The following is a 15,423-nucleotide window of genomic DNA, read 5'->3' on the forward strand; positions in this document are numbered from 1 at the left end:
TTAGGGCAGCTCGGTGGAGCACTGGTTAGCACGTTCGCCTCGCAGTTCGGAGGGTGCCGGTTCGATTTCACCTCTGACCCTCCCTGTGTGGAGTTTGCATGTTCTCCCCGTGCCCGCCTGGGTTTTCTCAGAGCACTCCGGTTTCCTCCCACGTCCCAAAAACACGCTTGGAAGATCAATTGAGCACTCCAAATTGCCCCTAGGTGTGAGTGCGAGTGCGGATGGTTGTTCGTCTCTGTGTGCCCTGCGATCGTCTGGCAACCGGTTCAGGATGTCTCCCGCCTACCAAGCATGTTTTTGGGATGTGGGAGGGAACTGGAGTGCCCGGAGAAAACCCACGCGGGTTTGAGGAGAACATGCAAACATGCAGGGGGAATCGAACCAACACGCTCCTAACTGTGAGGCGGACGTGCACACTAACCAGTGCCCCACCGAGCTGCCCTCCTAACATAAACACAAAATAATGCTTTTAGATTTTTCTTCTTTTTATCCCCGGTAGTAATTACTTTGTGTTTTGTTTTATTTTGTTTATGTTTTGCCTTAGTTATTCGATGAAGGCCGTTTTGTGAAGGCAGCAAAAGTTGTTGGACTTGCAAAGCGGCTGCAAGACTTTTACTGTGAAGTTATCACGTAAAGTCATGATGCGACACAGGAACATCCGCATTCGGACTGCTAACAACTGCAGACAAGTGGCTAACGCTAATGTTTGCTAACTAATCCAGATCGGTAAGTGGGTTTTGTTTAAAACGTAGCTTCATAACTATTCATAGTTCTGTAGACGTTATGCGCCGGGGAGATTATTAACAAGTATTAGTGGCTACGTCGACATTCCCTGCCGAGTTAATTTTGGCCTTGACAAGTCACTTAGCCGCTGGCTAGCAAATTAGCTGCTAGCAGTGACGAGCTTTGATACGGTTTGTTTACGGTCTGCACTGTTATACGACGTTCCGACATGCCCATTTTAATAGTAACAGATATGTCCTTTTTTTGGACTAAGTGTCCCAGTTGGTGTGTAAAATCACCCAATGGGAATAGCATACATTAACTGTTGTTCCTTTAGCATAAATGAGCCTCGGCTAGCATTGTGTAAAAGACGGTGTTTAACCTACACGCACACAAACAATAAATCACATCGTGATCTAGTCCTTGCAACAAAAGGTTAATACATTTTAAGACTCACCAATCTCCAGGTGTTATTTCATATTGTCCGATGATCAAATGAGGTTTCGTCGTTAGTAAACACAAGGCCTCAAGACTTGACACAGACCAGACCTGATCGTAGACTGTAGTAGTATGAACACCAGCAGTTTAAATACTTCCCTGCCGTGTTCAAAACTCCCATTTTTGCTAGTAATAAAATATACACGTATCTGTTCATTCGTAACCTGAACTAACCAATGCACAAACGAATTGCTAATGATTCAGTTACTGGATGGTCTGTAACGTGTGAGAAAATTGGCGAACATTTTCACCGGGTACTTCGGTTTACTCCCACATTCCAAAAACGTGCATGGCAAGTTGATTGGGCACTGTGAATTGTTCTCAGGTGAGATTGTTAGTGTGAATGTTTGCTTATCTATGTTTGCATTCACGTGTTAAGTCTCACACATCCAAATTGCTTAATACGATTGAATATTTAGACTGTTTAGATTGTGGTTGTGAACACAGTAGTTCCTCTTAGATTAAATCAGAGGATGATTAAATCAGACAAGACCATTTTCCTGTGGCAAGAGCAAGCAACGGTAGTCAGCGAGAGCACAGTTCATTCTTAGTAATTTTCACTAAGCATTTTTGTATAGCCCAGTTCATCCAAGTTGTTATTTGCATTTAGAGCCACGTGAAGAAACAATGCTTACCCATGTACTGTTATATGGCCATAATTTGATTTTCACTTATTTTCTTCATTTCGAGGTGCTGTTTTGGAACTGTGGGTCAGTGTGCGTGTATGTGTGTGTGTCTCGTGTGAAGCATGGAACAGTGTGCGTGTGTGGAGCGGGAGCTGGAGAAAGTGCTTCACCGCTTCGTCATGTACGGCCACCAGTCGGAGGAGAGGCTGGACGAACTCCTGCGCAGCGTCTGTGAGATACGAGGACAGCTGGTTGCTTTTGGTAAGGAAAACACAGTTTTCTTTGAAAAGATAATCAGTCTTTTCCTGTGTGATAAATGTTGATTTAATTTATTTAAATTTAATTTAAAAAAAAGATGCTTTTAATTTTGCAGGAGTCCAAGACGGAGATCTCTCAGTCCTGTCTCAGACCATGGCTCAGTGCTGTAAGAATATCAAAGAGACAGTCCAGATGCTAGCCTCTCGACATAAGGACATTCACGGCAGCGTGTCTAAAGTGGGCAAAGCCATCGACAGGGTAAAGAAGAGCGATCAGTTTTGCTTAAAAAAAACCAACAACAACAACATTGACACCTGACACGTGTCTTTACAGAATTTTGACGCCGAGATTAGTGCTGTGGTCGCAGAGACTGTGTGGGACACTCCAGAGAGACAAAAACACCTGAGTGAAACCATTGTGGAGCATCTGTACAGACAAGGCATGCTCAGTGTGGCGGAAGATCTTTGTCAGGTAAAGAATCTACCCTCCATCATCATCATTATTGTTGTGTAGGGCTTTTTGTTTTTCACGCGCTGCCATGTCATGCGTGCGTTGTCTTCCAGGAGTCGGGTGTAGTGATAGATATGAGCATGAAGCAGCCTTTCCTCGAGCTCAACAGGATCCTGGAAGCGCTAAGGATGCAGAACCTGAGGCCGGCACTCGAGTATGTTAACTTGAATTTGACTGCGCATTGATCATCTGCTCCCATTTTAGAACTGCCTGATCTTCACGCAATCTATCAATCAAGCTACAAAAGATTGAATTGTTTTTATGACTGCACCACAGAAGGATACCTTGCATCGGCAAAAGAAAAAGCTTGTTGACGTCCATAGTTGATATTATTTCGATGATGCTGAAGCAAAGTGATCAAATCGATGCGCGTCTCTTTCCCAGCCCCTCAATGCAGTATTGGAATGAAGCGCAAGACGCCCGCCATGAGCGATGCTGACCTTTGTAACTTTTATTCTGCTCGACTTTAGGTGGGCAGTGACCAATCGCCAACGTCTTCTGGACCTCAACAGCAGTTTAGAGTTTAAATTGCACCGCTTGTACTTTATCAGTCTGCTCAGCGGGGGGATCAGCAATCAGATGGAAGCACTACAGTACGCTCGGCATTTTCAGCCCTTTGCTTCGCAGCACCAGAGAGGTAAGGGAAGATTTTCCATACATCTCTTCTTCCCTGTAAGCGGTCATCCTACATTTTGACACAGTGATGCGTAATCATATCCAATCAATATAAATGATATATTTGAGCTCTCGCCTATGTGTTGCACGTGCAGATATTCAGATCCTGATGGGTAGCCTTGTGTACCTGCGTCATGGCATTGAGAACTCTCCATACCGGAGTTTGCTGGAAACCAATCAGTGGGCGGAGATCTGCAATATCTTCACAAGGGACGCATGCGCTTTACTGGGCCTCTCTGTAGAGTCTCCTCTTAGTGTTAGGTGAGTCCCCTGCCGCGTTTGATGGGAACCACGTAAAACTTTACAAGTTTTCATGTCGTGATTTATTTGTTGCGGTTGCGACATGACCAAGTGCTTTACTCCCCCAGCTTTGCCTCAGGCTGCATGGCTTTGCCTGTGCTGATGAACATAAAGCAGGTGATCGAGCAGCGGCAATGCAGCGGTGTCTGGACGCACAAAGACGAGCTGCCCGTGAGTTTTGCTCTCTTTCCCCCAGTGTGTTGCTTCCCTATTCTCTACAGTCTTCTACCAATCCGCCTTGCTTGTCCAGATTGAAATTGACCTTGGCAAGAAATGCTGGTACCATTCGGTGTTTGCCTGCCCCATCCTCAGACAACAAACCTCGGAGAGCAACCCGCCCATGAAGCTCATCTGCGGTCACGTCATCTCCAGAGATGCTCTCAACAAACTGACCAATGCTGGGAAGTAAGTCAACATTGATGTGTTGATTTGATCTATTGTGTCCTTCTCACATACTTAATGTTTTGTGTATTGTCAGGTTGAAATGCCCATACTGCCCCATGGAGCAGAATCCTTCACACGCCAAGCAGATTTACTTTTGATAGCTTGCACTCCTGCGTGGGAAAGAGGATGATGAAGTTCTCTGGAGCGCCTTGCATTTCTCCAGGACCATTAGCCGCGACCTGCCTCCTCTGTCCCTGCCCATGACCCATTCTTGCAAGCAGTAAGCTTTGATCCCGGTGCTCATGGGAGACCTTTGGCCACCCTGCAGAATTCAGGGTCCCTCTGCAACCTGCCGTGAGATGAGGAGTCATTAAGAATGTCCTCACAACCAAACATTGCTTGACTGAGAATCACTCATTCAAACTTGTTTGCAGCAGAAATATGATGGTGATGATGATTATTTATAGTGTTTGGTCTTTGGGCTTTTTTTTTTTTTTTTGCTGCTGCATTGTCTTCTAAAAAAAACAAAAAAAAACTGCTTGTTTTTCTTAAGGCAACGAGAACACCTTTTAGTGCAGATGTGCAGTAGCACTCGAGTAAGACTGTTGCCTCAAGCACCTCTTTGATCCAGAGCCACGGATCGGTGTGGAAACAGCCCACGTGTGACTAACTCCACCAGCAAGATTCTCCCCAAGTAGAAGCCGTTTGTTTTGTTCCATGTATGTATTTAACAAACTCAACATCAAGGAAATATATGCTACTGTGAAATGTGCTTTCCTTCCGTTGTCCATCGAAACAGCCTGATGTAAAATAGCTGAGCAAACATGCTTAATCGACACAGCACTGCTCGAGCTGAGCAAACATGCTTAATCGACACAGCACTGCTCGCCAACGCGCCGCGTATCCTGATACTGGCATGCCATATGAGTTGGAGGTGCGACCATTGCTGTGCAGTCTGCCCGGAAGGCTGGTGATTCCGTTTTACTCACCGCGGGTAGAGACGTCGTCCGCTGGATTGTCTGTTGCATAGGTTTGGTTTTCTTTCAAGACAGTCGCAATAGAAGCATCTTTTTTTCTTTTCCCCTCAAAAATCCTCAGGGCTCATGCTCACAGCACAGGGAGTGTCAAGAAAATTAATTAAAGGACACCTTACAGATTTTTGGCGCAGTCCCGCAATGCTCCATGGTATCCAAATGCATGTTCCCAGTATCCTCCTGGAAATTGTGATGTCACCTGACATCAGTGAGCCTCATTCGCTCCGCAAGCACTGCACCAGCATAGCTGTCACACATGAAACCTATAGAACTATATTCAGTGTTACACACACAAGGCTTATGTGGATTTTCTTTATAATGGAGATTTTAATTTTCTTTGTGTGTGTGTGTGTTTTTGAGATTCAAATGACTTCTTTTGGTTGAGATTAGTTCCTCGCTTCCAGAGTCCAAGCACTCGTGTCTGTTTGCATTTTCTGCTCTCCTGTACGCGATGCAAGTTAATTGTAAATATGTAACCAGACATGTTTCATTTCCAGGTATCAGAAATAAAAGTTTATATTCCAGGCCACTTGACAAGGCTTATACTTTCCGTAACAACACGGAAGTCCTTGGAGGCCTCCTTTTTTGCTTAGAACATCCGGTTTTCGTGATAATATGGAAGAGTAATATATTTAGTTACTTTTAATGAATTAAATATTAGACTTAACAGGTGGCACACAGCTGTAGATTTCAAGGCATCATAAACTGAATTACTCACACTTAAGAGTCTGGCAAAAAGAAAAAATGGAACAGACAGACTGAGGAATCAAGAATTGGACACATGCTGCTGTTTGTGTCCCAATCGTTGCGAAAAACCATGACCACGTATCCACCATTCATCGCAAAAATGATCAAAAGTCATTTCAATGAGATTCATCATGAATGCCTTCGTAACGATACCGATTCTTTTGCCTGAACAAAAGAATGTGTTTATATGATCAAAAGTCACTTGCGCAACTTGGTGTCAAACCCGTTACCCTTTGCACTATAGCCAGTTGCCAAAAAGGAGCCAGTCGTGGCACCCTGAGAAACCTTGTTGTTGCCTTTCATTTGAGTTGAAAACAATTGCATTGACTTCCAAAATGGGCTTGCCTACGATTCGTCACCTATACGTGCTTGTTGTTCGCCTTTGTCTTTAAAGCGGCGGCCGTGTCAATGATGACGCAGCACGAATTGGAACATGCGGGCATTTGAACTCTGCGAGACCTGCGAGACTTTTGCTCTTGGAGAAATAACGGAGAGAAAGGAAGGCAACGCTGTTTGAAATAAACGATTAGAAATGGGGTTCTCTCGCATCCAAAAGGCGCTGTTTGCGGGATTTGCTGGAAGAAGCCGCCTGCGTGTCACTGACGCTCGCCGCGTCATGCAAAGAGGGCGCCAAACGTCACGTCAGGTGGCCGGGGGCCCCCTCCGCACACGCTTTGCAAAATTTAAAAGCAAAAGGCTCAAAGTGTCCCCTGCGTGTCAAAGCCGCTTGCTGACGTTTGCTGTATGTGACGTGCGGATCATGATCTTGCAGGGTACGGCGGGCGGAGCAGCCATCACTTGCCCACTGCGCTCGCTGCCAGCTGCCTGACCGCGTTCGCCTTGTGCCCTACCTACCTACCTACCTGTCGCCGCCGCCAAGACTTGTTGCGGACTCCGTGCCTGCTTGGAGAGAGATCGTCTGCAATGCTGAACCCCAAGATGCAGCTTGCACTTGTGCTGCTCCTCGAGTTCTTGTGCCTCGCTGCTGCTGCTGCTGCTACCGCTGAAGGTAACAGTCGAAATTGTCTTTTGAGATGCGCGATCGACATTGCAAAGTCAGCACTAAAGTAAACTCGTTTTTTGGGTACACCCTTAAAAGTGCTGACAGACCCAGGAAGTTACTCAACTTTATGTTGTGTTACCAAATGAAAAAAAAAAAGTGTTTGGGCAAACTCACCCGACTTGCATTGGGATGGCTCTTCTTAAGCCAGCATTGTTCAGGGTGTACTTTGATGTATGGGACGGACTGGGTGGAATTCACCTTTTCTACTTCTGGCAGCCGCACCCTGCTCGTGCGATGCGGACAACATATGCACCTGCAATGTGGGTCAAAAGCTCGAATTGCTTTACGACGTTCCGACTTCCAACACGATCGCCTGGAAGAAGGATGGATCAGTTCTCTCCGACACCTGGGCAGTCGTCGACGCCGATGACTCAAATAAGAAGGCGACGATCACATCACTGAAGACCGGCGACGAAGGGACATACGCGGCCATCGACGGGACTACCCTTGTTGACTGTACGGTGAAGGTGTTCTTTGTCAAGATTGTGGGTGAGTTTGAAATTACAGCGCAGTCTCCCCTCCTATCACTATCCTCTTTTGGCATCTCAGCCAACCTCCGATTCGAGAGCAAAAAGTCCAGTGTTCTCGGGGGGCTGTTGTGAGATTTTATGAATGATGATAATATTGATTAATGATTCAAAGTTGCCTTTTTCCACCCTGTAGAATTGATCGTAAAATGCCAGGTCTGAAAAGTGTGAGATTGTCACTGTGATGTTTCAAAGTCAGCTTTTTGGAATTTTGAGTAAAATGCAATTCGGAAGATGATCTGCGCCCTTTGAAAAGGTCAACCATTTCTTTGCTGTAATGATTCAAAGTTAGCTTTTTGGACTTTCGAGTAAAATGCAATCCAAAAGAATATCTGCCCCCTTTTAAAAGGTCACCCATTTCTTTGATGTAATGATTTTGCTTTTTGGAATTTATGCAATCCAAAAGATGGATCTGCCGCCCCCTTTTAAAAGGTCAACCATTTCTTTGTTGTAATGAGTCAAAGTTAGCTTTTGGGAATTTAGGCACTCCACAAGATGATCTGCTGCCCCCCTTTTAAAAGGTCCACCATTTCTTTGTTGTAAGGATTCAAACTTTTTGGAATTTATGCAATCCAAAATGTGATCTGCCCCCCTTCTAAAAAAAAGGTCAAACATTTTGTTGTCGTCACACGCGACCTTTGGGCAAAAAGTGGAAGTGGCGCATTTCTTTTTTTCCCCCAACAGATCGGGTCACCAGTGTCACGGTCAAGCGTTACACTGGAAACACGGTGGCTCTCCACTGCCTCGTTGGGGATGACTGGAAGAAATTCAAAACATTCGAGTGGAAGAAGGACGACAAGGCCATCAGTCCTTCAAGCAAGTACAAATTGAAAATGAAGAACGCGATGCTGATCATCATTGGCGCCAGCGCATCCGACAACGGTGACTACTGTTGCGCTGGCAAATCATTCGACGGCGCGCAGAAGCTATCCGCGACCTTGCCACTCAGGGTCTAGTGAGCAGCAGGGGTGAGTATTCTTTGTCCCCCAGCAGGCAGCGCCCCCTAAAGGGTCACCACAGTCCATATTTAAAAAGACGCTTTATCTTTGTGACCCACACAAAGACTAGGAGACGGAGCATTCTGCCGAGAACAGGAAAAATTAAAATAAATATATATATATATGTATATATATATATATATATATATATATATATATACACACACACACACACACACACACACACACACACACACACACACACACACACACACACACACACACACACACACACACACACAAAAGGCACAAAGACATCCACACAAAAAATGCAAGAGAATGGAAACCGAATCAATTGTATTTAAAGCACTTTTTTTTGTAGCGCTGCTTGCTCCTGTCTGTCTCGATGTTATGATACGGCGGTGTCAACGTGCAAGATGACTCTTGGAAAACCGCGAGCCAGCCGGGTCTTGATGGTCTTCAGCTTGAAGGAAGCGGCAAAGTTGCTTTGCAGCATCACAGGCAGGAGAGCCTGGAATGCGCCGCCGCCGCGGGATTTGCAAACGTTCTTTTTCCTCATTTTCATGCATCAGTTTGATTGTAGTTTATGTCGCATTACGTGTGGTCAGATGCTGCCTTGCTTCCAAAGGATTCTCCCAATTATGTGCATGCTCATGGTTTGAATCTTTATAACTTGAATAAAGGCCAAATTTGTTATACGGCTTCCATTTGGCTGATAGATGCACCTTGGCAGTAAAGATGAGTGCAACTCTGCCCTCGATGTTTTCTCAGAAGCATATGTTCCTACGCGCAATATCCAAGTACAACTCAAATGACATTGTCTTGGAGAAAACGTAGTGTCATACATAAAGGCACAAGTCACGGAACATAGAGATCGGCACATGTGACAAACTGGGCAGAGCAAAGTATTGAAAGTGGGATAGGGCTGTGGTTCTTAACCTTGTTGGCCCACCAGTTTCATAGGCGCATTCAACCAAGCCCTCTTTAGTGGGGGGGAGTTTAAACAAGACATTGATGTTTTTTACTGGTGCGCCAAATGAGCCGTGCGCGTGGGTCACTTTGTTCAAAGAAAAAAAAAAAAACCCACACTGCATGAGCTCACAACAAATGACATACCTGCAAATTAGTGTCGCTTTTGCGAGACGGGTTCAGACATGCGTCATCACCAATTTACAGGATAAATCAGGTGCGTTCGGACCTCCGCAGTGGACCTCCGCTTTCTGCCCTGACACCGGCTCACCGAACCCCTAGGGTTCGATCGAAGCCCGGTTAAGAACCGATGGGATAGGGGAAGTGGATAGATGGCTGAGTGTGCCGTCCGAGCTGGATGTGTGGATTAATGGTGACCCACGGCTGACTGGAAGGCTGCCCCTTGTTTCCTATAGCTGGCCGTGGGAGGACATGCCGGCTGGCCATAGAAAGCAACCTGACAGAGCGAAGAGCAGAGCAGGCCCGAAGGAGCAGTTGCGCAGGACCGGCGGCGGCGTTCAGAGCGTTGTCTCTGTAATTATAGGCGGGTTTCGAATCTCCCATTCATAGCAAAGATTCTCAAAACAGTGGTCGTGCAGCAGCTTATTGATTACAGTCGAATGGTTTCAGTCTGGTTTTAGAGCGAACCACTTCACTGAGGCAGCACTTGCTAAAGTGACCAATGATCCGGCCATCTCATAACACACAGGGTCAGGCAAACGAGAATCGAGCGGCAGGCGTGCGTGTCAAAACAGACAAAACTGTGGTGACTCGAGAGATGGGGACTCGAGTTACTGTGACTTGGACTCGAGTCGCTGTTTTGTTGACTTGTGACTTGACTTGACAAAAAATTCAAAAAGACTTGAGACTCTACTTGGAAGTTAAAGACTCGGGACTTGACTTGAGACACGATGACTTTGAATGACTTCAGTGTTATTTAGTTTATGTTTGCAGTTTGATTATAAAATGAATAATACATTTGAAAAAATCATATCGATAACACGGTAGGAGCGCAGGCTGAGAATGGCGTTGTCATGATTGGATCACTACCCTGTCAATCAATCAGCCGTGCCCTCTCTACGTACCGAACGTGTTTATTGGAGAATCACGCCCCTTTATACCAGACATAAAACAAAAGATGTCAGCGGGAGCGGTACCGCGAGTCATCATCACCTTCGGCTATCGTAATTACCTTTATGACGGACAGCGCAGTGCAAGATATGCAACAGAAACATTTCAGACAGTCAGACGACAACTTCCAACTTTGTCCGTCATTTGAAGAGCCATTCTGCCCGGTAAGTGCTTTTCATTCATCTAAATAGGTGTGTGTATATATAGCTTTAATGCAATGAATATAATGATGATGAAACTGAATGAAGTAAATATGATTTGATATGGAGCAAGTTAATAAATTAAAACTACAGTTAAGCCTCAAAGAACCTTCTTTTTTTTTTTAACCATATACCAGGGGTGTCCAAACTTTTTGCAAGGAGGGCCAGATTTAATAAGGTGAAGGGCCCCGGGGGCCAATAGTTTTTTCAGACCTTTTTTAACTACAAAAATTTCATGCAAATACACAGTGTTATAAAACAAATTTCATTGTCACAATTGTCTTTATTTTTCAAAGGACAAAATAACCAAATATAAGCCATTCAGGCAGATGTGAACAACTCTAAAAACACAAATTCTGCCTTTCATTCATATCTGAAGAGTCAGATAACATTGAACAAACTGTTTGAAATGCCTTTCATTTGCATGAGTTTAAAATTATTTTTGCTCCGTGAACATTTTAAACAGGAGTTATAAGTCATGCAAATTTGTCTGTTATTATTAAAAGTTAAAACAAGTGAGTTTTGCTCTTGTCATTTACAATATCTTTCAGAAAGTAATAGTTTGTGTCATGTCTACAGGTTTATAACATCAACAGTATTAACATGGCCACTTCGTAATATTTAATATGAAGTAATATTTAATTTGGATTTAATTTGGACTCACAGCCCCGCGTGAAGAATCGCTGTTGTGATGCCATTTCAGTTTGGAGCTGCTTCACTTTATCAGCGCGGTTACTCCCTGTTAGCTTGTCCTATGTGTCAGCATGTTTAGTCTACTAGTGTCTCTTTAGGTTGAAATCCTTAAACAAGGCAACCGTCTCTTTAGAAATTAGACGAACACAATTGCCTTGATTTTCAGCGAAGAAGTAATGTAATTCCCATTTCTCTTGAAAGCGACGTTCCTCAATGTCAACTGTCCTCGCTTTCTTCGCAGTCGCCATGGCAGAAATGAGCGGCGAGGGGTGGTGCTGCCACCCTTTGGTAAATAGGAGAAATTACAGGGTGCATGTCTGTCAGACCATACAGTACATCCCCACAGAGACAAGTGAAATTCTACAAAGTTGAACGTTGTATCCCCGCTCTGAGGGAATCTTTTTCTAAGAACAAGCTGTTATTTTTTCTGACAATGTTGAAGTTTATAGAGCTCTGGTGTCTCCAGATGTTACAGATGAAACACAAAATGTTTCTAATGCTCTGTAATGTGTTTCTTCTTTCAGATTTTTCTCAGATGCTTTTTTCATATTTGCAACTCAAATGTGTCAGACACTGTCAGCAGACGTTCATTTGTTTAGATTGAGCTGTCAATAGATCATTGTGTCAGGTATTTATTTATTTATTTTGATTCCATGGTGTATTTTACTGAATGTCAAAAAGTCAAAGTCTGCTTTATTGTCAATTTCTTCACATGGGGCTCATCTCAAGGCGTGAACACCTCTGAGCTGCTTAAAAACGCCCAACAGAGACTCTACTTTTTAAGGGTGCTGAGGAGGCACAGCATTACACGGAGACTGCTGGTGTCCTTCTATCGCTGCTCCATAGAAAGCACTTTAACGTACTGTATATGTGTTTGGTACTCCAGCTGCACTGCTGCTCAGAGGAAAAAGCTCCAAGGGGTCATCAACACAGCACAGAAGATCATTGGCTGCCCTCTCCCCACACTGGAAGACCTACACAGAACCCGCTGTCTCAAAAAAACACAGAACATTCTGAAGGACACTTCCCACCCTGGCCACTCCCTTTTCGAACTGTTGCCATCAGGCAGACGCTACAGATTAATTAGGTCGAGGACTAGCAGATTCGCCAACAGTTTTTACCCTACAGCGGTAGTCACATTGAATGCAGCTAAACGTAAATGATTATGTCTGTGTATGTTCTTCTGTGGGTTTTTATCTTGTTTTTTTAATCTTTTTATTCTATTTATTCTATATATTTTTTATCGCATGCGCGGATCGGTTGGCACTTTTTAAATTTCGTTGTACATGTGACAATGACAATAAAGATCTATTCTATTCTCTATTCTATTCTATGCCAAGACACACAAAGAAATCGAAACAACGTTCCCACTATCCCACGGTGACGAGACATAGTACGCAATATACATACAAGTAAACAACACCAGAAAAATAAAAACAAGAAGGCACAAACAATGAATAAATAAGAGTGATGAATAAATAATAAATAAACAAATAACATAATAAATAAGAGGAGCAAAAATGGAGCAAGTGTGCATACAGCAGACAGTCAGAATATAGCGCAAAAGTACAGGACGCTACGCAGAAGGGGGGAGAGAGTTCAGGATCCTAACAGCCTGGAGTATGAAGCTGTTGGTGAGTCTGGTGGTGCGGGAGCGCAGGCTCCTGTACCTCTTCCCAGAGGGCAGAAGATCAAACAAAGAGTGAGCGGGGTGACTCACATCACTCACAATCGCCGTCGCCTTGCGGGTGAGACGGGAGGTGAAAATGTCCTTCAGGGAGGGGAGTGAAGCACCAATAATCTTACCAGCCGTGTTCACTATGCGCTGCAGGGCCTTCATGTTGTCTTCAGTGCAGCTACCACCCCAAACAGCGATACAACTGAGAGGACGCTCTCAATGGTGCCACGGTAGAATGTAGTCATGACGGCCGGAGGAGCACTTGCTCGCCTGAGTTTCCGCAGGAAGTACAGGCGGCGCTGAGCTTTCTTCGCCAGTGATGCGGTGTTGGTGGACCAGGAGAGATCCTCACTGATGTGCACCCCCAGGAATCTGGTGCTGCTCACTCTCCCCACCACAGCACCGTCGATGGTCAGCGGCAGGTGTTGGGTGTGACCCTTCCGGAAGTCAACAACAATCTCCTTGGTCTTGTTGACGTTCAGCAGGACGTTGTTGTCCCTGCACCACGCGGTCAGATGGTCAACCTCCAACCTGTATTGAGTCTCGTCGCCCTTGGTGATGCTGGTTGTCCCAGCAGATGCCGAGTATACTGCCAAGACAAGTACAGGGAGCAGTGCAAGGGAAAGACCAACTCAAGACACAGACAGACAGGCAGGCGGGCAGGCAGGCAGGCAGGCAGGCAGGCAGGCAGGCAGGCGGGCGGGCGGGCGGGCGGGCGGGCAGGCAGGCAGGCAGGCAGGCGGGCAGGCGGGCAGGCAGGCGGGCAGGCAGGCAGGAGGGCAGGCAGGCAGGCGGGCAGGCAGGCGGGCGGGCAGGCAGGCAGGCAGGCAGGCAGGCGGGCAGGCAGGCAGGCAGGCAGGCAGGCAGGCAGGCAGGCAGGCAGGCAGGCAGGCAGGCAGGCTGACAGGCAGGCTGACAGGCAGGCTGACAGGCAGGCTGACAGGCAGGCAGGCTGACAGGCAGGCAGGCTGACAGGCAGGCAGGCTGACAGGCAGGCAGGCTGACAGGCAGGCAGGCTGACAGAATCAGAGAGACCTTTGGATTAGTTTGCTTGTACTCATTCTAGAGATTTGGATTTTTTTTTATGGTACCACCCACAACAAAACCCCAAAGAATGATTGTGTGCATGTGTGTGTGCACAAATGCGTTTTGCTTGTGCCCAAGCATTTAAGTGTGGGTGTGAACATGCACGTGTGGGCAAGGCCAGGGTGGCCTGGTTACATAACTGACTCCTGGCCTGAAAGAAATCTCCCGGCCCTGATTACTGTATACTAGGGGTGTAACGATTCATCGATACACATCGATTAATCGATATAATGCTCTACGATTTATTGCCATCGATGCTAAACGTAAACATCGATTTATATCGCCGTGTTTGACCTCGGACATTAGACGCGACTTTATTTTGAAATCCAGTTCATTGTTGCTTGCTTCCTCTTTCCGGGAGCAGTACGCGGCGTGTTGTGAGCAGAGCAGAGCAGGCACGTGAAAGGGGAGCCGACAACTACGCGGCTCCTGGGCTGGTGCTATGGCTAGTGTCCAAGAAGACGAGGAAATTCGCTCCCCTTTGGGCTTCAAGTCATTCGTTTGGAAGCACTTTGGATTCCAAAGAAAAGATGGCTCAACGGACAATTAAAATTATTGTAAATAAATAGTTCAGTAATGCACTTTAAAGTTAATGGTATTACAAAAAAGAAAGAATATTCATTTTTCTTTACTTATATGAGAAAAAATATAGGAATTTGATAAAGTTCAGTGTTAAAATAAGCACTTTGTATACTACAATACTCTTGTAATTTCCTAAATAAAGAGTTTGCAGTACCTTGTTGATTTTGCGTATGAATTGTTATAAATCAGGATATTGTTCTATATTTTTTATTTAAAAAAAAAAAATATATCGATCGTGGAGCACTACATCGTGATGTATCGTGAATGAATCACAGCAGGCTTTAAGATATCGGCAAATATCGTATCGGGGGTCTTTGTATCGATATGATATCGTATCGTGACATAACCCGCGATTTACACCCCTACTGTATACCTATTTAAAAGAGCCCTTGTCATTGAGTTTGTCAACCACAATATAACTATCCCTCCATAGGTTGAAGGTGGACAAACCCAGGCCTGTAGACTGGAGAGCAATAAAAAAATCCCAGAGTATTTACAGGATTTTAGGTGCTGGAAAAAAAATAAAAATAATAAAATGAGCTATTTACCCCATTCAATGTATCGTGAATTATTTGAAAGTCAAAAAAAAAAAAAAAGAACAAAAGAATGTGTTTATATGATCAAAAGTCACTTGCGCAACTTGGTGTCAAACCCGTTGCCCTTTGCACTATAACCAGTTGCCAAAAAGGAGCCAGTCGTGGCACCCTGAGAAACCTTGTTGTTGCCTTTCATTTGAGTTGAAAACAATTGCATTGACTTCCAAAATGGGCTTGCCTACGA

General features: G+C 45.1%; 3 protein-coding genes across 4 annotated transcripts in view; 2 read left to right on the forward strand and 1 right to left on the reverse strand.

Annotated features, from left to right (window-relative positions):
* si:ch73-43g23.1 (uncharacterized protein C4orf54 homolog) overlaps window positions 1-15,423 on the reverse strand; it is a 30,392-nt gene that overhangs the window by 10,077 nt on the left and 4,892 nt on the right. The window lies entirely within an intron of this gene.
* Window positions 581-5,537, forward strand: rmnd5b (required for meiotic nuclear division 5 homolog B). Its single transcript, XM_037261228.1, has 10 exons — window positions 581-726; window positions 1,912-2,108; window positions 2,221-2,363; window positions 2,439-2,576; window positions 2,669-2,769; window positions 3,086-3,252; window positions 3,386-3,551; window positions 3,659-3,761; window positions 3,841-3,995; window positions 4,069-5,537. Exons 2-10 carry the CDS (start codon window positions 1,970-1,972, stop codon window positions 4,130-4,132), a joined length of 1,176 nt encoding a protein of 391 aa, XP_037117123.1. The 5' UTR covers window positions 581-726; window positions 1,912-1,969; the 3' UTR covers window positions 4,133-5,537.
* On the forward strand, window positions 6,017-9,003 carry LOC119128650. Of its 2 annotated transcripts, XM_037261233.1 has the most exons (5): window positions 6,017-6,401; window positions 6,528-6,764; window positions 7,035-7,307; window positions 8,030-8,313; window positions 8,666-9,003. In XM_037261233.1, exons 2-4 carry the CDS (start codon window positions 6,680-6,682, stop codon window positions 8,299-8,301), a joined length of 630 nt encoding a protein of 209 aa, XP_037117128.1. In that variant the 5' UTR covers window positions 6,017-6,401; window positions 6,528-6,679; the 3' UTR covers window positions 8,302-8,313; window positions 8,666-9,003. The 2 variants fall into 2 exon arrangements, with proteins under 2 accessions (XP_037117128.1, XP_037117127.1); XM_037261232.1 differs by having other exon boundaries at window positions 6,017-6,764.

This window comes from Syngnathus acus, chromosome 10 (assembly GCF_901709675.1).
Source record: "Syngnathus acus chromosome 10, fSynAcu1.2, whole genome shotgun sequence".
Lineage (NCBI taxonomy): Eukaryota > Metazoa > Chordata > Actinopteri > Syngnathiformes > Syngnathidae > Syngnathus > Syngnathus acus.

What these genes read in the sequence shown, in the direction of transcription:
- rmnd5b (XM_037261228.1), top strand. Translation starts at nt 1,970, where the DNA reads ATGGAACAGTGTGCGTGTGTGGAGCGGGAGCTGGAGAAAGTGCTTCAC. An exon ending in TGGGCAAAGCCATCGACAGG is followed by an intron (nt 2,364 to 2,438) that starts GTAAAGAAGAGC and finishes GTGTCTTTACAG; the next exon opens with AATTTTGACGCCGAGATTAG. An exon ending in AAACTGACCAATGCTGGGAA is followed by an intron (nt 3,996 to 4,068) that starts GTAAGTCAACAT and finishes GTGTATTGTCAG; the next exon opens with GTTGAAATGCCCATACTGCC.
- LOC119128650 (XM_037261232.1), top strand. Translation starts at nt 6,680, where the DNA reads ATGCTGAACCCCAAGATGCAGCTTGCACTTGTGCTGCTCCTCGAGTTC. An exon ending in TGCTGCTGCTACCGCTGAAG is followed by an intron (nt 6,765 to 7,034) that starts GTAACAGTCGAA and finishes TACTTCTGGCAG; the next exon opens with CCGCACCCTGCTCGTGCGAT. An exon ending in GTTCTTTGTCAAGATTGTGG is followed by an intron (nt 7,308 to 8,029) that starts GTGAGTTTGAAA and finishes TTCCCCCAACAG; the next exon opens with ATCGGGTCACCAGTGTCACG.